This window comes from Balaenoptera ricei, chromosome 3, assembly GCF_028023285.1.
Source record: "Balaenoptera ricei isolate mBalRic1 chromosome 3, mBalRic1.hap2, whole genome shotgun sequence".
Classification (NCBI taxonomy): domain Eukaryota; kingdom Metazoa; phylum Chordata; class Mammalia; order Artiodactyla; family Balaenopteridae; genus Balaenoptera; species Balaenoptera ricei.
This window is the reverse complement of record NC_082641.1, coordinates 64,032,660-64,050,575: the sequence shown is the minus strand read 5'-3', so window position 1 is coordinate 64,050,575 and position 17,916 is coordinate 64,032,660. Positions and strand designations below refer to the sequence as shown.

General features: G+C 42.7%; 1 protein-coding gene across 3 annotated transcripts in view; it reads left to right on the top strand.

The window, feature by feature from the left end:
* SERINC5 (serine incorporator 5) overlaps nt 1–17,916 on the top strand; it is an 86,400-nt gene that overhangs the window by 48,488 nt on the left and 19,996 nt on the right. For all 3 annotated transcript variants that reach the window (XM_059916658.1, XM_059916659.1, XM_059916660.1), the window contains exons 3-6: nt 7,940–8,118; nt 8,593–8,675; nt 10,114–10,207; nt 16,698–16,909. In XM_059916658.1, the coding sequence (XP_059772641.1) occupies nt 7,940–8,118; nt 8,593–8,675; nt 10,114–10,207; nt 16,698–16,909 (568 nt within the window). The remainder of the gene's footprint in view (nt 1–7,939; nt 8,119–8,592; nt 8,676–10,113; nt 10,208–16,697; nt 16,910–17,916) is intronic.

The window sequence follows — 17,916 nt, the reverse complement described above, 5'->3', positions numbered from 1 at the left end:
GAGTGGTCTGGCTAGAAAGCTCTGCCTGTTTAGGCATTTAGTCCTCTTAATAGAAACTTCAGCATCTCTGTGTTCAGGAGAGAACTGTCAGTGGGCCTTGCTCCTCTCAGGGGGGCACAGAGTTCTCTATCAGACCCTGCATTCTGTGGGAGGGAGTGTGGGCCAATAACCGTATTTGCCATCTAAAACAAAGTCCAGACCTCCATAGCTGCAGTTTTGTCTCTGGGGTTAGGTGTGGATTTGTTTTCTGGACTCAGAGGGCCCCCTGCTTCCACCCCTTTTCTCTTGATTATGGGGGGCAGTGCTTATTGAGATGCTGACCGTAGGGGGGAGCAGCAGGGACTTTCCTGGCTCCGAGATGGGTGTGTAGGGGGCTCTGTGGGCATCTCTGTTCCTCTCTCCTGCTCTCCCTGTTCCCCCCAGCCCTAGAGTTTTCAGAAACCCTCCCTGGGGAGAGTTTGGCAGTGTCTGTTAAAATTTAACCAATTTTATGACTCAATATTCATCTTCTGGATGTCAGTCCTCCTAAATGCTCTACATGTGCAGAGAGAGATATGCACAATATGGGAACTATCCATTGTACATTGTTTATAAGAGTGAAAACTCAGAAACAACGTAAATGTCTTCCACTAGCGTCACAGAAACTAAATTACGATTGGTCTGGGTTGTGGATTTCTGTATAGTAGTTAAAAAGGGTGCAAATAGATTTATGTGTTGAACACGCAACAGTGTGTGAGACGTAATGAGAGGGGAATAACACAGCAAAGGGCCTAAAAGGATACACATGAAAGTGTGACAGTCGTTCCCTCTGGGAAGCAGTCAGGTTAGGGTTGGAGTAATGATGGGCAAGGGGATTCAGTTACCTGTATCTGTTATAATTTACATTTTCTTTGGCAACAAGAATATAATTATGTATTGCTTGTATAATTGTAAATAAATATATTTTAGAATGATGCTTGGACTCTTATGTTTGCAGTTAGATTTCTTGAAAGCAGGGGTGAAAGGGCTGCTGGGTTCACCCCCTGCCCGCTACCCAGCCCCCCTGACTGTCTCCTCTGCTCAGCCTTCAGCCATCAGTCTGGCTTCTGCCCCCATCTACTCTAGAGAATATTCTGATCACTGCCCCGGATGCCTCTTTGTTGGCAAATCCAATCTGCGTTGTCATGGCATGGGTGGTATTTGACACACTCTGCTTCTTGAAAGCCTCCCTCAACTTCTCTCTAGTTCTGTACCTTTTCAGTTTCTTGCTTGGTTATTTTCCCCTTCTTCCCAGTCCCCAAATGTTTGCATTCCCCAGCATTCTGGGCTGTTCCCACCTCTGTCTCCCTCCCCCTCCTCTACCCGCATTCCTCTCCAGGTGAGTTTATTTACTCCATTGAGTGCCTCCTTTGCCACCTCTGCTGGTCACTACCAGGTCCTTCTCTCTAGTCCTGCTGTCTTTCTGGAGCACTGCAGCCTTGCTTAGCCATCTGCCCACATTTCCCCTGGATACTGGCCGCCTGTCGTTAAGTGAATGACTGCCCCCCCATCCGGAAACCGCTCTTCTGTGACTCCTATCCGCTGCTGGGCCGCCATCCAACCAACTGCCAAGCGAGGAACTGGCAATCTTAGTTCTGGGTTCCTCTGCCTTTCTTCCTAGGCCCCATCAAGTCAGCACACGGGACCTGTCTGTTCCATGGCCCCAATCCCCACTGCCATTGCCTAATTGAAGATTTATATGAGTTTTTGCTGGGATTAACTCTTATCTCTCCTTCAAGATTAGTAACTGGCGTGATTCTTGTTTGTACATACTGCCTTCACGTTACCTTAATTCCCTGAGCAGATTGACGTTAGCTGTCACCTGCTTCCCTTCTGAGGAAGAGCCCTTCGTGCCATCATTATTAGTCAGTTCTCTGCAAGTTATCTTGTTTGGATTGCAAGCTTATTATTTAAAGTTTGGTTGGAGTTGTTTTCTAACTGTCTAATCGTATGTGGGTGGTTTGATCCTGACGAAATGCTCCCGGTGGAGGAGGAGCTGTGAGCATCAGTGCCGTCTCTGTCTTGCATGCTTCCGAGATTCTGGGGAGTTACTATTTGCGGACGTTAAGTTCCTGATGGCAGAGGTGGCGGGGTCAAATAAAACCAGGCTCGGTGAAATTTTAGTTCCCCTTATGGCTTTTAATAATGACACATGTAGACTTTTCTCCTAAAAATGTCTAGAAACCGGAACAAACGAGATGTGAGATTGTTACTGTTTTTTTTTTGTTTTTGTTTTTTAAATTAATTAAGTAATTTATTTTTGGCTGCATTGGGTCTTCGTTGCTGCACATGGGCTTTCTCTAGTTGTGGCGAGCAGGGGCTACTCTTTGTTGCAGTGCGTGGGCTTCTCATTGCGGTGGCTTCTCTTGTTGCGGAGCACAGGCTCTAGGCGCGCAGGCTTCAGTAGTTGTGGCTCACAGGCTCTAGAGCGCAGGCTCAGTAGTTGTGGCGCACAGGCTTAGCTGCTCTGCGGCATGTGGGATCTTCCCGGACCAGGGCTCGAACCCGTGTCCCCTGCATTGGCAGGCGGATTCTCAACCACTGCGCCACCAGGGGAGACCATTACTGTTTTTAAAAATAGCCAGAAAAAGGGCCTCAAAGGTAATAATTTACAGAGAAATGAGCCTTGGTTGCTAGAGGCCGTGGAGAGGAGGATGGAAGCTGATCTTGGTGTTCCCTGTTTCACAGCTGCTGTCCGTGGGTGGGTAACAGACAGGCATCACTCTCGTGGACACTGGAATTTTTCCACAGACAAAAAGAAATTGTCTTAGAAAGTTTGAAAATAAGTGGAATATCAAAAAGGGGAGAGGGTCTCGATTCTGAAATTCATTTCAAGTAAGAGATACTAAACAGAACCTACAGATACGGTTCTTCTAGGTTTTATGGTATCACTCCTGCTCAGCTGCCCAAAGCTTTCTCTGCAGCTTGGTTTCCTTCAATGCCCTAAAAATTCGATGTAATGAAATGTAAGACTCATTCCCTTTGCTAATATGCCATTTTCTCATCTCTCCCAAATAATATTTTAATATTATAGGAACACGCCGCTCCTTTTCCTCTTCATTTCTGTAAGAAACACTCCCAAATTCTATACTTTATTGCTAAGTTTGCAGCATGTGGGCCCCTGGCCAACTAGACCTGTAAGCCTTCCTATAACTCTTCTGTTGTTTGTTTATATTTATTTACCTGAGATTGAAATTGTTTTGGAGGCATAGCTAGCATCTCTTCTATACAGATGAGTTACGGGGATTTTCTAGCTTCCATCTCTTTGAGCGTAATACTTGTGTTGATGTGTCAAAATGTCTTCCCTGATTTGGGAGTTCAGACATATTTTCTTTTGGGTGGCAACTAGGTCTCTGAAAGATAGGTAGTGAGCACTGTTTTTTAGAATTCAATTCTTATACAGGCATACCTTGTTTTGTTTTGTTGTCCTTTGCTTTATTGCACTTCGCAAATACTGCGTTCTTTTACAAATTGAAGGTTTGTGGGAATGCTGCATCTAGCAAGTCTGTTGGTGCCATTTTCTCAACAGCATTGTTCACTTCATGTCTCTGTGTCACACTTTGGTAATTCTCATGATATTTCAAACTTTTTCATTATTATTATATTTGTTATGGTATCAGTGATCCTTGATGTTACTGCCATGACTCACTGAAGGCTCAGATGATGGTTAGTGTACTTTAGCAATAAAATATTTTTTAATTAAGGTCTATACACTGCTTTTTAAAAAAAAAACACACATAGTGCTATTGCACACTAAATAGACTGCAATGTAGTGTAAACATAATTTTTATATGCACTGGGAAACCAAAAGATTTGTGTGACTTGCTTTATTGAGACATTTGCTTTATTGCAGTGGTCTGGAACTGAACCCGCAATATCTCTGATGTATGCCTATATATATGTGCCAGGGAAGGATTCACCTTATTGAAAGTTACCCGGTATGGTTGTCTGTTGGTATCTGTGGGGGATTGGTTCCAGGACGCTATCAGATACCAAAATCCACCAATGCTCAAGTACCTTATATAAAATGACATTGCATATTACTTAGGCACATCCTCTTATATTCTTTAAATCATCGCTAGATTATTTATAATATCTAATACTATGTAGATAGTTACTGGTACATGACAAATTCAAGTTTCACTTTTTGGAACTTCCTGGAAAATAAAAATATTAAAAAAATATTTTCCATTTGTGGTTAGTTGAATCCACAGATGCAGAACTGGCAGATATGGGGGTCCAACTGTAACTTTCAATATGAATCCTTTGTAAAGTGAATAGAGCATCTACTGAGTTTTAAGATGTTCATGTCCCCCCATGTTTAAATCAGAATGCATCAACCACTTAGGGGTTCATGTAATGTGCCTAACTCCCTCCCCGAGAAGTTCTTTTTATAAAATAGTACCTTAGAGTTAAGGAAGTTTACTTAATGGCTACTATGGATTAGGAGCTGTGATGAGCACTTTTTACAACGATTCACTGATTTAGTTCTCAGGGTTGGAAGTCCATGTGAGCTTTTTATTCTTCCTGATAATTTGTGGCTTTGAGTTTGGTTGCCTGAGGGGTGGGGGGAAACCCTTGCCCTTGGGTCTGTACAGAACCAACACAGATGCAGTGTCCTTGGTTGCCCAGAACCAGACATAAGAAGTAACACCCTTAGCAGGCCTGTCCCCGCTACCCCACAGTGTGGAATCTGTGTGTGTAATGTATGTTTTCTTTTTCTAAAACTGGGATGGAGCTTGGAACAGCAAATATTTAATCAGGGCAGATTCCCCTCGCTAAATCCTGCCAGCTTGTTCAACTCGGAGGTTCTTTGCCTAAAAATATTCACCACGTACTGAAGGCTACATGACTAAGTCACCCACAGAGCATAAAGCAGGTCTTAGTATTTGGAGCAGGGGGTTGTTTGCCTACTGATATTTTGGATGAAGTATGCAGTGCCACATACTCAGCCTTTGATGAGCCTAAGGGCCTCTGGCGGTAAACAAGGGTTTTAGGGGAGGGGGGATTTATGCGGGATGGTAGGGTAGACGTTCAGGCCTGCTGGCAGTAGCGTTCTTCTTGAACTGATCTGAGAAGGAGAAGAGAGAAGTGGGTGTGGGGTAGGGAGGTGGAGAAGAGGCTAATCGGGAAAGATGGGCTGGTGTAGACGAAAGGGATGCTGCCATGCGCGTGTTACAGTGGAAGTGAGGGCGGCGGTGTGCAGCAGGGATTAGCTTTGCTGAGAGAGTGGGACACGGAAGGGAGGGAAGAGAAGAGTTCCATGAATATTACAGAGCTGTAAATCCCATATGAACAAAACGGAGTAAGTGAGGTGGCATGGCGCCTCCTTTTACAGATTTAATGCAGTGTTACCTCCTTATTATCGGTACCACTCATAGGGGTGCAGCTTTTGTTTCCTGCTAGAGGCTCTGAAACGTTCACTTGTGTGGCGTCCCCCATTACTTCAGTATATGAGGATCTTAACCATGTGAGTTTGCTCACTCACTGTGAAACACTGCTGAAACTTCAAGGTCCTTCAGAAGGCCCTTCCTGACTTCTCATTACCTGTGTGAGGGCACTTCCTGTATCCTGTAACCTTATCGCTGTACTGAAGCAATTTCCAGACCAGCCGTTCTCACTGGGATGCTCCAAGGCGCTTCCAACCCTATATGTTAAAAGCAAACTCCCGATCTGTTCTTTTCAGTTCCACTCTTTGTCCTCTGCCAACCCTACTCCCCCACCACCCCAAACAGCTTTAAAAAAGCAGAAGAGAACCCTCCCCCCCATCCTTCACTTTCTCGCCATCCCTACAGTCCTGCCAACTATGACTTCTAGCCACAGAATTTCTGTTTTCTCTGCTAGTAGTTTACCTTCTTCGATTGTTATCTGGACTGTTAATCCAGTGGCCCTCTAATTTATCCTCCTGCCTCAAACCTGTCCCTTTCCCATATGTTCTCCACTTTGCAGCCAAAGGTGTTCCAGCTTAAATAGTTGTTTCCCTTACAGGGTGGGAGCCAGACTCCTTAGCATGGCATACGCCTGGCCCCTCCCACCAAGACCCTGCCTTTTGAGCTTCATCTCTTGCCAAGGAATGCTTTTTTAGCATAAATATGTCCCATGCAATATTTAGTCTAAGTATGTCCCAAGTGTTGTTATATTAAAAAATTAGTTATTATTTATCCAAAATTTAAATTTAACTAGACATTCTGTATTTTATTAGGCTTAGTATTTTACCCGGCTTGGTCAAAAATACAGTAGTGTCTCCCTTTATGCATTTATATCTTGCTCTGATCAAAAAGAAATTGGAGTTGCAGGAACTTGCTGACTGCAAAATATTTGGCATTTCTTTATGAAATCTTTTTTTTTTGGCTGCGCCACGTAGCATGCAGGATCTTAGTTCCCCGACAGGGATCAGACCCGTGTCCCCTGCAGTGGAAGTGCAGAGCCTGACCACTGGACCACCAGGGAAGTCCCATGAAATCTTTTATAGCTATTCATGGAAATGGAGCTATCCTAATAGGGTCTCAGTATTAATGCTTTTTTGCCCGAGACACTAATTTTGAAAAACATGCTTTGTTTGGAAAAGCATGTTTGAGATTCAGGTGTAGTAATGATTACAGCTCTTTTCTGAGGGAGGGAACCCTCGTGGAGGAAGATGAACTGCAATTAAATGTAGTCTTCCTTCTGTTTATGGAAATCTTAATAACCTCCACTGTTGTTGTTTCTTTAGGATATTTTCTGGAGAAGAAACTAAATTATCATGCTTCAGTTTTACCTCTAGTTTTATGTCATTTTTTTCCTGGGTTTTTTTTGTTTTGTTTTTTTGGCTTGTGAGTAAAGGCTGTAATGTGATTTTCAACTTATTTTCTGTTCTAAAGAGTGTTCAGCTTTGATGTTGGTAAGAAGCAAGTTTTTTTTTTTTTTAAACACTGACTAAATCTTTATTTTCTGACATTAATAGAAACGTGCTGCTTGTTCTCATAATGTAAGATTTTAATTATTCTGAAAATGTAAGTGGGTTTTACATTAAAACCTTCTAATTGTACTAGAATAAACCATTATCAACATTTATCAGAAGATTAAGGTCCATAATTAAGAGCTCCAGTGGATCAAGAAAAAAATCCAATTAACTGCCAATTCACAGAGAATAATACAAATGGCCATAAATTTAAGAAAAGATGTGAACCTTACTAGTGATGAGGAAGACAGGACATTAAAACAAGATAGTGGTATTTAACCTTTAAATTTGGTGCTCAGGTTGGGAATGTGAGCAGTTGCAAATATTACTGGTAGTATGTAAATGCAGCCCTTAAAAGTGTGATTTGACTTTATCTCTTGAAATTTTAAAATGTAGATACTACTTGACCCACCGATTTCATTTCCAGGTCAGGAGCTTATCCTATATAAATAATGGCATATGTGCAATTATTCTCTATATTTATGCATTTCAAGAAAAATATACCCGTGGGACTTCCCTCGTGGTCCAGTGGGTAAGTCTCCGAGCTCCCAACGCAGGAGGCCTGGGTTCGATCCCTGGTTGGGGAACTAGATCCCATAGGCCGCAACTAAGAAATCTGCAGGCCGCAACGATAGATTCCGCATGCCGCAACTAAGACCGGCGTAGCAAAAATGAATGAATGAATGAATAAAGAAAAATATACCTGTGTATTTTAAGTATCATTTTTTAAAACTCTGATGCTGGATTTCAGAATTCATTAGGAGTAAGTGGAGGTGGAGTGGTATGTTATGAGCACTATATTTTTAAGAAAGATTCAGAGAAAGAAAGCGGTCTTTGGAAGAGAGACTTTCTTCTCCGTCTTAATTTCTCTCTGCACATGGTGTATTTCACATTGGATTTTGACTTGTAGGCTGAAAGAACACTCCATGGCAGCCCTTCTTTTCCTAGTTTTAACAAATGACTTTTTCTCTTTTTCTTCAGATCCCTTTTTTCGAGGATATCTGTAAAGGCATTAAAGCTGGCGACACCTGTGAGAAGCTGGTGGGGTATTCTGCGGTATATAGAGTCTGTTTTGGAATGGCCTGTTTCTTCTTTATATTCTGCCTCCTGACCTTGAAAATCAACAACAGTAAAAGTTGTAGAGCCTATATTCACAATGGGTGAGTCTTTTTGGGGGTCCTTTCACCGTTCCTTATATTCAGAGCAACATTCCAGGACCTCTTCCACTCTTCAGACCCTCTGACTGCTTTCCTCTGGTTGAAATTGTTGACACTGATTTTAGGGAAGGTGGAACTGATACTTACCACCACACAGTGGCCTAAGAACTGGAATCCTATTTGTAACACCTGGTACCATGATGAGAAATGCTTTGGAGATAAGAGTTTATTTCTTGTACCAAGAGCTTCCCCCAGGTCACTTCCACCCCTGCAACAAAATGGTTTTGCACAATCAGAGGCCACACCGAAGTCTGTCTAATTATGAGAAAAGGCAGTCTCCAGTCACTTAATTACTTACCCTCCATTTGGAGAGAACAGAATCGTGAATTGACACGCTTACCTCTAAGAGGTCTTTTGTCCTTCCTTGAATATCATTTAAATACATTTCCTTTTTTTTTTTTTTTTCTTCCCCTCCAGCTTTTGGTTCTTTAAACTTCTGCTGTTGGGGGCCATGTGCTCAGGAGCCTTCTTCATTCCAGATCAGGAGACCTTTCTAAATGGTACAAATGGGGTATTGGGGGTATCTATTTATTGTGTTTTTATTCACTTTGTAAAACTGTTCGAAAGCGTAGTCCGGGGTGCCTTTGATATTGTAGGTTACTAACTTTCTTGTAGCTTAAAAAAATAAATCCTGCCTCAGCTGCCCACACTTCACTCACCCTCTGTACTTCCTCCCCCCTCCCACTCCCCGCCACTTCTCCCTCCCTGGGAGGGGTGAGAGGACCTTTAGTTACTCTACCGGTTGAAGAATTGAAATTAAGGTTATTAGCCTGAAGGGAAAATGAAGCACTTAAAACTTGTTTGAAAACTAGTTTAGCATGTCAGCGTGACCCAGGGAGACCTTGTTCTTTCTGAGCAGTGCACACAAACTTAGGGCTTCTTAGCAGCTTTAAATCTGCTGTAGCTATAATGGGGTAAGAAAGGCATCCTCCAGACTATCTCTAAACTTGCCTTATGTGAAACTGTATAACACTGAATTATATTCCTTATTGATAGAACCTACCAAAATTATTTAATATAAAGCATTTAATCATAGCTGAAACAAGGGGCCCTTCTTCATATGAGGTAGGGAGGGGAAAAAAAGCCTGAGTTTTAGAGGTTCAGAACACTGTTCAGACCCAAATGGATTCACTTTCCTTATTAAGATAGTAAAAATATTCACATTGTGAATAAGGAACAGCCATAGTCCCTCAAATAGCCATATATCAGGCTCCAGATAGTTTCTTAGGGTCATACCGGTTTTATGTACTCCTTAAGGAAGTTGTATCCAAGTTGTCTTTTTACCTAAAATACTGGAAACTAGTTTTCTATTCTCCACAGAGGTCCTTGTATATATTAGGATAATATACTTAGAATGGGACGGGACCTAGCTGTCCATCCTCTAGCACAGCTCAGTCGTATTATAGACAACCCAGAGATGTGATGCGCTTATCCAAGGTTTGGGCTTCTCTGTGGCCGAGCCAGAAGTAGAACCTGAGTCCGTGGCCCCCCATTTGAACCTCATTTCCTCACTGGACATTGGTGGGTCTCTATCCGGTAAAATTTGAATCCTTGGTTTTTTCTGGCATTGTGTGATTTTACTTTTAAATTGAGGGTCATTGTTGATTTTATGAATTACTGCGTCTGTTAGGATATCTGGCATTTATTTATAGCATGGAGGTGAAGCTTGGATGCTGTGGTGCCGGATTGCCTGTGTTCACATCCCAGCCCCACCCTTTACTGGCTATGGGACCTTGTCAACTTACGTGTAGACTCTCAGTTTTTCTCATCTGTAAAGTGGGTGTAATAGTAGTACCCACCTTGTAGGGTTGTGTGGGAATTAAATGTGTTACTGGTACAGGGAGCCTGCAGTAAAAACTAACTGTAGTCATTACTCTCTTTTGAGTTAAACACTTGGGACAGTCACCTCATCTCCTTTCGGACGGTCTTCTTTTGCAGCCTGGCGCTATGTGGGAGCCGTCGGAGGCTTCCTGTTCATAGGCATCCAGCTCCTCTTACTTGTGGAGTTTGCACATAAATGGAACAAGAACTGGTATGTGCCTTTATGGAGAGCTTCCGCGTGAACTCACTCTCTGACTCAGAGAAAGTACCCCAGTGTTGACAGAGGCTCTACCCCGAGTTGTATTGCCAGGGATTAGCAGCCTGCTTACACCAAAAACAATTTTTGCTTGTTCTCTCCCTTCCTTCCTGCTCTTTGGACCTCTTCATTTACTCCTCTCCCATACTGTTTTTCTCGCCTTTCTACTTTTCCTTTTTCCACTTCATTTCTTTTCACTCTTTGGCTCTCTTTTGCCTGCACCCTCTCATTTGGGCTCTAAGACTTAGCCACACTCAACCCCACTGCTGGCACCTCGCAGCCCCTGCTCCATGCTTGCGTTAGTGGCTGAAAATTTGGGTAGGCTTTATCTTAGGCGCCCATCCTTAGGAGATTAAAAAGAAAAAAGTACTTTGGAGCTGGAGGTTCATTTTCTGCAAAGAATATTCAATGAAATAGTGCTTTTCTTTTTAAAAAAAATTTTGTTCCTTCTCAACTGCCTAAGAGGGGAAGGACCCCTTCATAAGGAAGATCTGTTGTTCTACCTTAGAAAGCCTCCCCGACTTTAAAAAAAAATACAGACCCTTTTTAAGTGCCTTGAAAATAGAATTCACATCCTAGAGTACATGGGAAATGCCAAACTATTAATGGCTCGTTTTATTTCTTGCTGAGCCACATTGAGGAAATGACAGCTAGACAAGGGTCCAGCTCCTTCAGTGCTAAGGCCAGGTTGACTCTCTTTGTGACCTCTGGGCAAAGCACTGAAGTGCTCTGTCTTACTTTACTTATAAAATATGAATGAAAATAACTGCCTGCTATATCTAGTAAGGCTTTTGTAGTTTTGTAGATTTTGTAGGCATCACGTTATTTTGTACTGTTTGGGTGGGGGATCTGAAAGTTCTATATGAATGTGAATTTTATTTTTTATTTTGGATAAAACAAAATATACTGTCCAAATTCTCTCAAAACGCTTTTCATCCTGATTATATTCCTCAGCTTGGTGGTAGTAGTAGTTGTTTTGTTTTGGTTTTGTTTTTTTGAAAATCGAATCATGAGATGCCTGAGTGAAAAGATGGTGTTAACCATTTTATTATTTGGTAAATATTGGAGTAAGCACCCAAATGCCAATTTAAAAATGTTTACAGCACATTGAATAGTCATACAGGTAGCACTACAGGCGTGTTTTGGTATTTTTTCAAATCTTTTTTTTTTTTGGGGGTGGGGGCCACGCTGCGCGGCATGTGGGAATCTTAGCTCCCTGACCCGGGATTGAACCCGCGCCCCCTGCATTGGAAGTGCAGAGTCTTAACCACTGGACTGCCGTGGAACTCCCCTCAAATCTTAATCTCTATGATAATACAGATTTCTAGGTCTGAGTACATATATAAGTTTAATATTGCATGCTGTCCTGCATTTTGGGTCATCTCTGAAACCTAGTATGTTTGGGGCTTCTACTAGATCTTGTTTCGAGGCAGCAAAGTTTTCCTAAAGATAAGTCAAATGGTTGACTATAGTTTTATGTGACTCTGTTCTCAGTTATGCAGAAGAAATATGCACAGTAAGTTGGAAATGCATTTTAATTGATTAAATACCATTCTTTCCATTGATGATGATTCTTTTTGGGGGGGGGGTGGCGGGGGGTGCTGCACCATGTGGCTTGTGGGATTTTAGTTCCCAGACCAGGGATCAAACCCGGGCCCTCGGCAGTAAAAACATGGAATCCTAACCACTGGACTACCAAGGAATTCCCTGGTGATTCTTAAGTACTTTCATTCTGAATTTTTTATTTGACAAAATGAATGCATCACCCTAAGTTTTTTCTAAAATTTTTACAAATAAACTTCGAGTAAGGAACTTCATGGTAAAATATTAATATCTTTGATACTGAGTGCCTGGTTTGCCCATTAAATAGTATGTTCTCTTGAGAATACTTGTGCTTTTTTACTCTGACTTTAATGTCTTGATTGATTCTGAAGCCATTTTCTGGGACTAATTATCGATGCCAGGTTTTAACAGGCATTTTGGAAGAGTTTGATTGCTTTAAAAACTTTCCAGAAACCACCCAATAGGAACGGCTTAAGAGCTTTGCAACGATTGATGTTGCTGTTGACCTGGCTTTGAGGCCGGTGTCCCAACAAAATCTCTTTTGTCTACGTACGCACAGCTGGTTGGTCGGCCTAAAATTAGGATTAAGCTAGGAAACGTACAAGTATTGTTATTTTTATGTAAATTCATCTAATTTAGTTTTTTTTTGGTGTGTTTCTTAACAGAGATTCTTGCTTACAAGGTTAGTCTAGAAAATATAATACCTGTATCACTCTTCATGGAACAACCAAAATTTTTCTTCCCTTTTCCTTTCTTTTTTTTTTTCTCTCCTTTTGTAAAGATCTTGAGAAGGAGAATACCCGAAAAGCAGTAGGATAGAAAGGCCATGGGCCTGGACACAAATGCTGCAGATTTTAGTGCCCCTGGCTCTCTGGCTGTTTTACTTGAGGCATATGACTTGGCCTCTCTGACCTCAGTTTTTTTTTACCTGAAAAATGTTGTGGTTGGGTGATGTTTAATGTGTTTTGTTCTTTTGTTAAAAGGTAAGCTGGGGCATATTAAAATTTTTTTAAGAGTTTGTCCGAGCAAAATTTGATTCAAATTGGGCACCCTCCAATCTGGCAGATAGAAAGGAGCTCCGAGGAGCTGTACTAAGTAAAAGACATTTATAGGCAGCAGAGAGCAGGGACAAGGAAGTACTATTAGGCAAAAAAGCAGGTTGGTTATTGTGAGGTAACTTTCCTTGAGGGGATGGCAGGCGTCTGCCAGTTAGGTGACCTAACTAGTGCTGATCAGGGGATTCCGGATTGACTGGTTTAAGATTCCGTTTCTGGGAGAGCTGAAACTCTAAGCTGTGTTGGTTTGGTGATGTGGGGCTTAGCATAAGCGACTCCTTTCTAAGCCTGTTGTCTTGTTTTTGACACTTTCTAGGTCAATTTTTATAACTCGAAGCATCAGTTCTATATCAAAACTGAAATAACAGGGACTTTCCTGGTGGTGCAGTGGTTAAGAATCTGCCTGCCAATGTAGGGGACTTGGGTTCGAGTCTTGGTCTGGGAAGATTCCCACATACCGCAGAGCAACTAAGCCCATGTGCCACAACTACTGAGCCTGCACTCTAGAGCCCGTGAGCCACAACTACTGAGCCTGTGTGCCACAGCTACTGAAGCCCGCGCACCTAGAGCCCACGCTCCGCAACAAGAGAAGCCACTGCAATGAGAAGCCCGCGCACCTCAACGAAAACCCAACGCCTCCAATAAATAGATAAATAAATAAATTTATTTAAAAAAAAAACTGAAATAACAAAAAGTAAACAGTATATTTAGGTGTTTCTTTTTTGGGGGGAGTTGCATTTTTTTTTAATTAATTAATTAATTTTTATTTTTTTGGCTGCATTGGGTCTTCCTCTAGTTGCAGCGAGTGGGGGCTACTCTTCATTGCGGTGCACAGGCCTCTCATTGCGGTGGCTTCTCTTGTTGTGGAGCATGGGCTCTAGGCACACGGGCTTCAGTAGTTGTGGCTCGCGGGCTCTAGAGCGCAGGCTCAGTAGTTGTGGTGTGCGGGCTTAGTTGCTCCGCGGCACGTGGAATCTTCCCGGACCAGGGCTTGAACCCATATCCCCTACATTGGCAGGCGGATTCTTAACCACTGCGCCACCAGGGAAGCCCTATTTAGGTATTTCTAATGAAGACCCATTTTCTAGATTTTATTTATTTATTTATTAGATTTTCTAGATTTTAAATTAATGTTGTTGTTGGGTTTTGTTTACTCCTAACCCTCACCCGAAGCCTGAGCCCAGCCGTCTTTCCTAACCTGATAACCTGCTTGCTTCTGTGTCCATACACTCCTCCCCGCTGCCCGGTCTTTTTCTAATCTCCATCCAAGTGCTTCTTATTGAGCACTGATTCAAAATTTTTGGAGTATTAACTGTGTGCCGGGCACCAAGAGTATAAAGGTAAATAAGTCACAGCACTTATTTGGGGTGTCTATAGCAGATGTCATTGGGAGGACCAATTGAGTCTGGAGCAGCAGGAATCACAGCCACTCTGCCACCATTGCTGCACCCAGTTATTCTCTAACAGTTGGCAGTCCTTGCACCAGTATTCATTAAGCACCTATTATTTGCCGGGCACTCGACAGTAGGAGAGCAGCAGTGAATGCAACCGTGTCCTGCTCTGTGGAGCGTACATTCTCCTGGGGAGAGGGGGGATAGATAATCAACTTATAATCAAGCAAATACGACTAGGTTCAATGACGAAAAGTGCTCTGGAGAAAAAGAAAGCAGGGTATGGGAGTTGGGGCGAGCAGAGCAGGGAAAGGCTTTCATGACGAGGTGTGAGGGAGACGAGGGAAGTTGGGGAGAGCCTAAGGCAGGATTGTGCTGGCTTCTTTAAGGGGCACAGGGACATCCACTGTGGCTGGACCCCAGTGGTGAGGGAAGGGTGCAAGAGATGAAATCAGAGACGGCCCTGGGCTGGCTCATGAAGGGCTTCTGGGACCATCATGGAAGGGCACTAGAGAGATGGAGTCTAATGCACATTTTAAGTTGAGAAAAGATGAGAGGGGGTTACAGGTGCAAGTAAGGAGACTAGTGGGAGATGATCCAGGTGAGGGACGAGGTGGCTTGGAGCCACATGGTAGCAGCAGTCAGATTCTGATATAGTCTGAAGTTGGAACCAGTGGAATTTGCTGCTGGGGATGGCATGGTGGTGGGGAGAGGACAGGAGCAGGGAGAGAAAAAGACAGCGGTCAAGAGCAACTGCAGTTCTTTAATCTCCCCCCACCCCCACCCCTAATGAGAAGAATGGAATTGCCGTGTTCTGAGGTTGGGAAGATCATAGAAGAGCACACTTGGGGATGGAGGTTTGAATATTGGGAAGTTAATCTGGACCTGCTGAATTTGACATGCAGATTAGACCTCCAAGTGGAGACATTAACAGTTGGATAATAGGAGCCTGGAGTTGAGCGGAGAGGTTAGGGTTGAAGATTTAACCTTGGGAATCTAAGCATAAATTAACTGTTAAGAAAGTCCTTCTTATACTAATAACGTAGCCCAAAAGACTAGTGAGGAAACAGCTGGACCCCACCTACACACTGGTCAGCAGTGTTCACCTTTTTCTACATAATCCATTTTCTCTCCATGTCATCGATTACCATTTGGCTCCTTCCTTTCTCTAGTTTCATTTTCTCTTCATTTGCTTTGTGTGCCTTCTCTGTGAGAATAACTCTGTGGTCATCGGAGCACCTGGCTCAGTTTCAGGAATATGATGGTCATTGTCATTTTGGCCTTTCCTCCCTGTTTTCTTTGTCTCCGGCTGCAGTAACTTCATAATTGGAACATTTTAGCTGGGTTGCTTGAACACTTTCCAGCTTTGTGAAGACATTAAGTATGCTGCTTTCTCTGTGAAGGTTTGTGAGAGTGTGGTTACAAAGGGCAATTGAATCCTGAGGCAGACGACAGTGATTCAGTCCACCCCCCTGTTGTTGTTCTGTCCTCTTCATTTAGCAACAATAAGCACTCTTTTCTTTGTTCTGAACAGTTTCTGTAGATTGTGAAATCACTACTTATTTCTCCCATCCCTTTATTAATGTTTATATAAACCAGAGAGCACATTAACCTCCTCTTTTAGATTCTTTATTGTAAATCCCATTAAAATTTTTACTCTTTTGCCGGCTGATTTTATTCTCTCCCCACCCCGCCCCCTTTTTTTTTTTTTTTTGGCCGTGCTGCGTGGCTTGCGGGATCTTAGTTCCCCAACCAGGAATTGAACCTGGGCCCCTGGCTGTGAGAGCACTGAGTCCTAACCACTGGACCACCAGGGAATTCCTGTCTTCACTTTTTCTAATGTCAAACTTCTCCTTAATCATACCTGGCATTGTTTGGGAGAAGCAGTACTAGTAGAGATTCTCCTTTTCAGTGCAGGGACAGAAGAGCTGAGGTCAGCCAGTCTTTCTCCGGGTGAAGTTCATTTGCTTCTCTCTCCCTGAAGAGAAGATGAGCATCAGCAGGAGCTGCTGGCAGCGCTTGGCGTAAGAGACTGGCACCTCCAGGCTCTGTGTTTATGGGGAAAGCTCAAACTCCAGCAAAGAGCCACTTTTTAATACTGCCAAAACCTGTCCCAGGGTAATTGACATCCAGAATGGGGAAGCTAGAATAAAGTCTGTGGTATATTCATTTTACTTGGTGAATACACTTGAGTCAAAGATGGAATGTCTTCAGTGTTTAGAAAAAATTCTATGCTTGAGCCAAGAAGTTTTTACATATTTACCTGTACCTTCGAGCTTCTAGTCGGTAAAATGATAGGCCTTCTGGATAACTCATTACTATGGCCTGGGGCCTGATAGCATTAGTTAATAATGCCTGAGGGATGGTAGATGCTGTCGGAGAATCAACTGACCTGTCTTCTCTCCCCTTCCTCTTCTCCACTTCCTGGAGAAACAGGACCGCAGGCACAGCTAGCAACAAGCTGTGGTACGCCTCTCTGTCCCTGGTGACTCTCATCATGTACTCCATCGCCACGGGAGGCTTGATTTTGATGGCAGTGTTTTATACACAGAAAGATGGTTGCGTGGAAAATAAAATTCTTCTGGGGATAAACGGAGGCCTGTGTCTGCTTATTTCAGCGGTAGCCATCTCACCCTGTGTCCAAAATCGTAAGCACAGTTTTTTTCCATTCTTCCTTATTCATATTATAAATGTCTTTGAGCAACACCCCTCCCTTTTTGGAAATTATGGTCATTCCTTAATTTACCACGGGTGGGTCAGCAATAGGAAAGGTGGGACCCCAGTGTCCCCTTCATGCCCCACACTGGGGCGAATGTGATAGTCACGCATGCCTTGTGTCCAAGATTTGAGTGTAATGAAGCCAATAAATAAGGAGATAGATGTTGCCATTACATAATGTACTACAAGGAGCCTTTCAATGGAAAACACCTTGAGTGGATATTTAGCTCTTCCCTGTGATCTCTGTGTAAAACTTGAATGAGTGAGAAGGCTACGGAAGGAGCTGTTTTGCGGCTCATCTTTCACTTAAGACTCCTGTGGACCACAAATTGAGGACAGCGTGGTCCCAGAGTCAGGAAGCAGGAAATCCGATCCTGGCTCTGCCGACAGCTAGCTCCGGGAGCTAACCTTTCTCATATCCCGATCCTTCCTCTGCAAAGCCAACAGAAACCTGTGAGCCTCATCTTGCTCATGCTTGTTTCAAAGCCAAAAGGAAGAGATGATCGAAGTTCATTATTGAAATTGAGACTGTTATTACTCCTCCAGTTCCTTTAATTGATCAATTAAGAATTTCCTAAAGCATTAGTATTCAGATTAAAATATTCTTTGGGTTAAATCCTACTTTTTGAAATAGTTATAATATTTTGAAATATTTGGTTTAATGCCATTCATTGTTAAGGTGTGTCTTATTCCCATGCCAAAGAGCAACATTATAAAAGGGCCTATTTTTTACCTTTATTGGTCATTATAATTTAATAATTATAACTCTGGGAATAAATTTAATCAGAGGGAAGACTGGGTAAAACTAAATCCTTTTATGTCTGCAGGTGGTTGAAAATTTCACCAAAAAAAGGATGAATCCCTTTTATCACATCTTGGTTACTCTCAACCATCCAAACAGTTTAATTTAAATATTGTAACATTGAAGCCCTTTTCC